This window comes from Pyrus communis, chromosome 7 (assembly GCF_041283825.1).
Source record: "Pyrus communis isolate YQ-2024b chromosome 7, ASM4128382v1, whole genome shotgun sequence".
Lineage (NCBI taxonomy): Eukaryota > Viridiplantae > Streptophyta > Magnoliopsida > Rosales > Rosaceae > Pyrus > Pyrus communis.
The window spans coordinates 1,537,842-1,546,194 of NC_142571.1; the positions used below are offsets into that span (position 1 = coordinate 1,537,842).

Genomic DNA, 8,353 nt, shown 5'->3' on the forward strand with positions numbered 1-8,353 from the left:
GGCTTTGGTTTCTTAAAAACAACGTTATTATTATTCTGAAAAGGAGATGGGAATGGACAGAAGAGGGCTCTGGGCTCGAGGGCAAATCCAATGTTGGATTAAACGCTGCTAGGGTTTTTTGTTTCAAATAACAAATCAAGCTGCTACATCTTTATATTGCAGCCGTTGCTAGAGTTTGACACATGTATTGGGCTTGTACGTGTTGGGCAGCGCGTTTCCCCCAAGCATACCACGTCATGAGTTCGATCCCAGCGCTTGTCAAATTTCTGTGTCCAATTCCTTTTATTTTGTTTTGTTATTTTATTTTATTTTTTCTGTTTTTATTTTTCCTTTCCTAGTTTATTTTGTTTGCTTTTGCTCGCTGTTTTTTTTTTTTTCAAAAATTTGTTGTTCTAGGGAATAGTCTTTTTATTTTTTTTTATTTTTCTTTTATTTTTCACACCTTGAGGACAATGTGTGATTTAAGTTTGGGGTGGGAAAGTAGAAGTTTTGGGTATTTTAATTTTTGTGTCAGTTAAAAATTTTCGTTTTTAAGTTAATATCCATAGTTTATTTTAAACGGTATAACAAATGGATATAGTGAAGATTAATCTCACAGTAAAGTCTTTTTTATTTATCATTGCTTAGACACTCATTCATGAATTATATTTTAAAATTTGCACATCACACCAAGATGGTTTGTGGGGAGTGAGTTTGGAACATTTACATTTTGTCTAAGTGTATTTTAATTTTTGTTCTAAATAAAGTAAAGCTAGTTGTTATAAATGAAGTAATAATTGTCCCACTCGAGGCTTTGCTTAGTAATTGGGCCAGTCCTGCCTAATTAACAGTGATTCTTGCGTTAAACTGTGACATCCCACATCGTCCAGGGGAGTGATCCTTATATGTATATTCTCATCCCTACCTAGCACGAGGCCTTTTGGGAGCTCACTGGCTTCGGGTTCCATGGGAACTCCGAAGTTAAGCGAGTAGCGCGCGAGAGCATTCCCAGGATGGGTGACTCATCGGGAAGTTCTCGTGTGAGTTCCCAGAAACAAAACCGTGAGGGCGTAGTCGGGGCCCAAAGCGGACAATATCGTGCTACGGTGGTGGAGCGGGCCCGGGAAGTGATCCGCCCCGAGCCGGGATGTGACATAAACGGTAGAGTTTTGGCATAGGGCATGGTGGTTAGTTGGTTTCATAACATTTTCAGCTCGAGTTAATAAGTCCTTAGGGGTGCTCTACATCTAATGCCGTAAAGCCCTAGTGGTTTGGGAGTCATTGACCTAAAGTTTGCTACATGGGTTGGATCGAAAGCTTAAGGGAACCGACGTTGCATGACCACTATTGTTACTAAAAAAAAAAAAAAATTATTATGAAGAAAAAAATAGAGAGAAAAAATTGATTATATAAGTGTGTGAAGAATTAAATGAAAGGGATGAGAGGTAAGAGTTTCGGTCGAGTCTCCTTAAGTATGATGGTTCACTTTACACCGAAGGAAGTTTGTGAATTCTTTTCTAATTGATTCTAAATGGCTTTAGACTCTGTGGTGGGATTGGTTGGAACTTTGAAAAGATGTTCTGATTTTTAATATTTTCTATAGATTGCAACTTGAAAGTGAAAATTTTGTTTTAGCTAGGTTTTATTCAAGTTTTTAGTCCATTAGCTTTTATTTTTGTTGTCTAGATTTGTTTTGCTTGAGGACAAGCAAAAAGCTAAATTTGGGGGTATTTTGATGAGTAGATTTTATATTCTATATTTAACCTTATTCTTAGTATATTTTGGTTATTATTTTGGAAGAATTTTGATACTTTGAATTGTATTTTCAATATAGGACTTTCGATTTCCTCTGGAGCAAAACGTGATCAAATGAATGAATTTTGGAGTAATTCTAGTTGGAGGCGTTCGTGAGTCACTTAGCTTGATTGTGTCCAAATATCATATTTTTCCATAAAGCGGCTATTTTCTGGCAATAAAATAAAGGAGTAATGCGCGGTGCTGGAAAAGTGACGTTTTGAGCTTGAATTGCATTTTTGGAGCCCAAGATGATATCTGATGGGTTCGTGGCTTTCTGGAGATGTGTTTAGAACGTTCTGATCTTCAAAACAAGTAATCATGGGTCGGATTTGGAGGATATTTGAGACTAAAACATGGATGGACAATTTCTTTGCAAATTCTCCTAACTTAATTAGGACTTTATTTTTTTTTTTTAAGATATTTTATTATTATTTAGTTTCCTAGTTGGAATAAAAGACCTTGTTTTTAGGGATTGTGCGATGGATGTTAGGGATATAAGGCTTTGGCCGGGTTTAGTTTAGGTGCTACGTTTCTTTTATGCGATTTAGGAGACAGAGAATAATTGATAGGGTTTTTGAAGATTTCAGATTTTTACTTTAAGGTGTTTTCAATCCTTTTCTTGATAATAATATTTTCTATGATTTTAATTATGAATATGCATAACTAATTCGTTTTGTTAGGGTAAAGCCCTGAGCCTTAGCATGAATAAATAATTAAAATTCATAGGATTGCTAGGTGATGCTGGAACCCATAAGTAATTAAAATTCATAGGATTGCTAGGTGATGGTGGATCCCTAGTGCTTTTATGAATTGGTATTTAAAACTATTTTCTTTTATCGTATTAGTTTGGGCAAATTTACTATTTATTTTTAATTAAAATTCGTTTTTAATATTACCCAATTCCAAAGTCTCTTTTCTCAAATTTTAATTTTAAGTAGTTAATTGGAATTGTTTCTACATAAATTATTGAAATAGTCCTTGTGGAGAACGACGTTGCATGAGCATCGATACTACAACAACCTTATACTCTTTCTTTAGGTTCTAAAAATCCTATCATACTTGTTAGAATTCCTCTGTCCCACATCGACCAGAAGGCTTGAGAACAAGCCCTTTAAATAGAATTACCCCACTCTAACTAACACCAAAGTCTTTCGCAATAAAACCTCACACCTGACGTATTGAGCAGGTGACTAAGTGGGGACAATATCGAAGTTGTTAAAGTGGGCTCTCGGCCCATCTACCTAAAATTTAACATGGTATCAGAGCTAAGGGACGAGCTCGTACTGCCACGTGAACAGGTGAGTCCCCTTTGGCCCCACGCGAATGGGTGAGCCTCGACATGGCTCCACATAGAGCAAAAGATGCCACGTGCCACTAGCCCAGCGCGAACGGGTGAGCCCCAACTTGGCTCCATGTGGTTACTGATGTGTGAAACTTCACGTGTGACCCATAAAAATGGGGTTTCATGTGCGAGGGAGTATTAGAATTCCTTTGTCCCACATCGGCCAAAAGGCTTAACAAGCCCTTTAAATAGAATTACTCCACTCTAACTAACACCAAGGCCTTTTGCAATAAAACCCCACACCTAACGGATTGAGAAGGTGGCCAAGTAGGGACAATATCAGTGTTGTTAGAGTAGGCCCTCGGTCCATCTACCTGAAATTTAACAATACTACCTATATGTAAACCCTAAACTTGAGAGTTAAAATAAGTTGAGAACTAACAGTAAAATAGGTTCCTAGATCACAAACCCCAACCCCAAATATCAAAACCAGCATACCATAGGGAGTTGCAGCCTCTTAGGAACGAAGTGTATGTGGTGGAAGATTACACTATTCGAATTCGAAGACGGTCTCGCGGCGAATGAGATAGATGAATGACTTATCGAGCTGAAAGTGAGGGTGTGATTCATGGATTTGTGTGGAGGAGAAGTCGTGCCTCCAAGAAGATGGAGCTGAAAGTGAGGGTGTGATTCATGGATTTGTGTGGAGGAGAAGTTGTGCCTCCAAGAAGATGGAGCTAAGAGTGGGGGTGCGATTTAGTATGAAAAAAAGGCGGATAGAGACCTCAATAGATCACCTCAACTTTATACTCAGAGATAGAAGATGGATAACAATTCAATGGATGATATTGAGATAAGGAAATCTAATCTAATGGTTATAAAGAGTTTGAAATCTTATTTAGATAAGAAATAACTGATCATGATATAAGCATGACATAATCTAATAATGGAGTCATGATATAGGCATGACATAATCCAATAATGGAGCCATTCTAGTTATGTTTTTGTAAAGAAATAAATTTGGTGTTAGAATTTGAAGTTTTTATTGTCAAAATGTTTACAAAATTATTTTAGAACAATGTAATATTAAATTAATTAAATTTTTTTGCACCCAATCAAATTGTCACATAAAATCGTTAAAACCTCAAATCTTCAAATTTACGGATTCTACTACAGATGAGAGATAAAGAAAAAAAAAAAAAGATATAGTGATCATGCTGTAAAACCATGTTCATTTCTATTTGACGTTATTTTTTCTCCTTCACAGAGCAGCGCTATCTCCCCAACCCGTAACCTAGTGTGGAATCTGGATCGTTTCACTGAGCACCATTTCTTTTAGATAAAGAGATGTTTTGACTCTATTGTATCAAGTCATAACCTATGCCTTCGATTATGTCATGCATATGTAACATAACAAACGCATTTTAAACAAGTGAATCGAACATCAAAAGCCAAATAAATTAATTGAAATTCCCAAAAGCACAATTCTTCTAAAGGGTTTACTAATAATTTCTTTCCCAAAACTTCACAACCCGACCGCTTGCTTTGCTTCAACTTGTGCAGTGGTCCCTTCCCTTTTGCTCCAAAAAGTGCTTCTGCATTGCTTTGATTAGTTGATTTTCCACTAATACTTGTAGGATGGTCCAAATTAGAGGGCTGTTTATATTAATTAATCTAAAAAACCAAGTTCAAGTGATGAAAACATCACCTTAATTTGTAGCTTTAGTTGGTAGCTTCCTTTCGCATGAACCAATTAAACAATTCTAGCTCAAGTTTCATATTTTATTTTTATTTATTATAGTTTTATTGTTTTATTATAATAAATAGGGGTCCAATTCAATCCATTGGCCCTCCTGAGTAATTTGGATTTTCTTCAAATCTTACTGTTCAGGATCAAAGGACTAGGAAAATCGGGTCATGGAATAAGTTCATAAGGACCGCTTCTAACCATCTTGTTACCCTAGAATGAACATAAATCAATTAGATGGAGAAAGAGAGGCTAGAGAGTCTGTTAATGAGTCTTACTTGTTCCCCTTACTGCCCAACCTGAAAGCGAACAACTAATGCGCGAATTCAATTTCAGTGGTCCGAATTACCTATGTATTGAGATGTGGACAATGAAATCCGGACAGTCCCTCCCTGAGTCTTGCAGCAACAAAGGCAGAATATATAATATTAAAGTGGTGTTCATGTATGCATGTTACAAGGAAGGCCCTCCCTGCTGGGTGGTGGTTGAACCAATAAATTTGGTGGTTCACCGCTTGCGGCTTCGATAAGTAGAGTAGCTGCTACTTAGACGAGCTCAAGTTTTCTTTTTATTTATTTTATTTATTTGGTACTAATAATGAATGAAATTATAGAGGCAAAAAAATAATGAAACTATAGAGGCATTCCTTTCATTTGTTAAAGCTTATTTTTTAAATGCGATGCTTTTCTGACCAAGGTTGGCAGCCAGGCGGTATGAAAGATTCTCTCTTACAACCAAAATATAGTTTTAATGACATTAGGGGTTCAATATGTCTTTAATGTTTGAAAATTGCATAATTTGTCGAGTAAATGCTTGATATGTGGTGAACTGCACAATTGGGCCATATTACGAGCGTTAGGCCTAGATTCCGAGATTAGGAGATCGTAGTAATTTTTTTTATCTTTGATTTAAGGGACTTAGTTATCTCACATAAATTAAATATCCACCAAATGAGACTTATAAGTTAAATATCTATCCATCGGTAGACACCATCTATGAAGAGGAATTAGTACCTGGAGACCAAATTTCAATATATGGACATACCATCACCATATTATTCGGTCCCAATGATACAGTGTTAAGTTTCTCTTCGCATGACATTGTATCGTTGATACAGAACGCCACAATGATTGTATACATGTGCAATGAAAGCCCATTGGATCACTCAACTCCTAATCAAAACTCCTTTTAGTCCATGCACCTTCAACAACATTCACTTCATTTTGTTAGGACAATAATTGCAATGCATTAATTGGTTGTTTTAGAATAATTGATTTGATAAAGAACAGAAGATGATCTTTATAAAGAAATAGTCAAGTGGAAGATACACAGCATCTATATGATGCAAATCTAGAAAAGAAGAACTTGAAAAATTATCAGTTTCATATAAAATTACCATATAATATAACATGTACCGTTCTCGTGTAGTTTTTATTTGAATGCATCATGGATGACAATTGATAGTGTGGCGACGTAGAATACTAAACTATATATCCAGTAGGAGAACCCTATTGGTGGGGTTTTGGGAATTAAACAACATCATTAGTGTTTTATGTTGCTGATCTAACCCTGCCTACCATATTCTCAGATTCATCTCATAAGAATTCAGTCAGTTTTCAGAGGGAGGGAAACTCTCTTGTAACCAAAGAAATCACGTGACGAACATTTATTAGATAAGTGGTGACTTCTTGAATGCGTACAAAATAGTTATTGAATGATTCCTGCCACAAAGATTATGTCTCAGTTGTACAAGAGTTTATCTTCTTCAGCAGATGAGTAGTGCACTTTTAATACGTGACAAACATCCATTAGACTACTGATAGTTCTTAGGTAGCAACTCAAAAACTGCAACACAAGTGATCACATATGTAACTACAAAAAATGTTATTGACTCTAAAACTTGTTGAATCATGAAAATCCTAAATACAATTGATTGCAAATGTATTCCTAGAACTTTACACACAAATCTCTCAAAACAAGTTAAACAAAAAAACATATATATATGAGCAAAATATGTTACAACATAAACACAAACCCAAAACCAACTCCAAAACATTTGAGGCTTCAAAATTGACCTTTCTCTACCTCTGTAAACTCTTTAATCTTTCTGAAACTATGAACAGAGTCCCTCTGCTTGAAGGCCCTGCAGACACACCATTAAAAAAGATGGGTGCTTCAAATGTATCCTAGCACAAAATAATGGGAAATTGCTCTGAACTTTTTACTGAATTGGTATCTTCCTCTCTGGGTTTAGAGGGTTTTGCAACCCACCAAACTCTCAAGCTCTTATCAAGTCCTCCACTGTACAACATGAATCCACCGCCGACGTTATTTGGTGCTGCCTGCAAGCATTTCACTGGTCCTTCATGGCCGCTAATTACCCCAACTTTACATAGCTTACCGAAAGCCTCTCTCTTCCATATGCCGATGCTCTTATCCGCCGAGCCGCTGCACAGCATCTCCCCCATCAAACACATCGACAAAACCGCCATCCCATGTGCTTTTGTTTCGCAAACCAGCTTCCAACTTACCACAAGTTTGTTTTGAACATCACCACCATTAGTATTGCTATTACTCGCTTCCCATCCCATCACAAACCCGTCGGAGCCACCTCCATAAACCCATCTCCCATCCTCTGAAACGATCACGGAGTTAAGCGAAACATCCTTGTGCCCCTCCAGAATACCCTTCAAGCAATGTGTGCTCTTCTTCTTCCCCTCTTTTCCCCAAGCTTTGATTTTCCCATCTGCAGAAGCAGAATACACAGTCCCTTTACTTGCCACCAACCCGTTGATTGCGTCGTCGTGAGCCTTAATCGACTCAACGCACTTCAAATCCGAGATTCTCCACACCTTCAGAGTCTTGTCCCATGAACCAGAGTAAATCAACTCGTTATGGAAAGCCAAACACGATATACTATCCGCGTGTTCGATCCACAATCGCTTGTGATGTCTCCGAGTTTGGACATAATTACTCTGCTTCATGAACTTACCCAAATAGTCTTTCGTTGTTGGAAGCGTGTCGACAAGCCTAAACACATTCTCCGACCTCCGCGAAACCTTCCAAACCCTGATCCTGCTGTCCTGGTGCGCTGTAAACACCTTGTTCCCGACAGCAACAACCGCCTTGACGCTGCCATCGCCTTGTCCGAATTTCGTGAAAGGCCTTAAATCCGGCTGTTGCCAGACTATGATGTCTTTGCCTTGTGAGGCGCTGAGGATGAATTCACCACACAAGGCCAAGCACGAAACCGAGCCTACATGTCCAGGGAGCACCGCCAACGATCGATACGAGAAGGACCTGGATAAGGGTACGCAGGGGAATTGATACTTGACATGATCTTGGAGCGAAAAGCGGCCTGAATCCGGCGGGCTGTCATCGGCCTCGCTGCTGGTGCTGCTGCTGGTGCTTGTTGCTGGTGCAGAGAGCAAGGGAGTTGTTGAGAGACGTTTGTTTTCTAACAGAGTGGAATTCATTGGATGAAACATGGTCAGAGAGAGAGAGAGAGAGAGAGAGAGAGAGAAGGAAAGGAGCGGATTAGGGGACAC

At 38.1% G+C, this 8,353-nt stretch overlaps 1 protein-coding gene across 1 annotated transcript; it reads right to left on the reverse strand.

Moving 5' to 3' along the window:
• Nucleotides 1–6,785: 6,785 nt before the first annotated feature.
• LOC137733248 (protein JINGUBANG-like) lies at nucleotides 6,786–8,353 on the reverse strand. Its single transcript, XM_068472394.2, has one exon. The coding sequence runs from the start codon at nucleotides 8,291–8,293 to the stop codon at nucleotides 6,992–6,994; it is 1,302 nt and encodes a 433-aa protein (XP_068328495.2). The 5' UTR covers nucleotides 8,294–8,353; the 3' UTR covers nucleotides 6,786–6,991.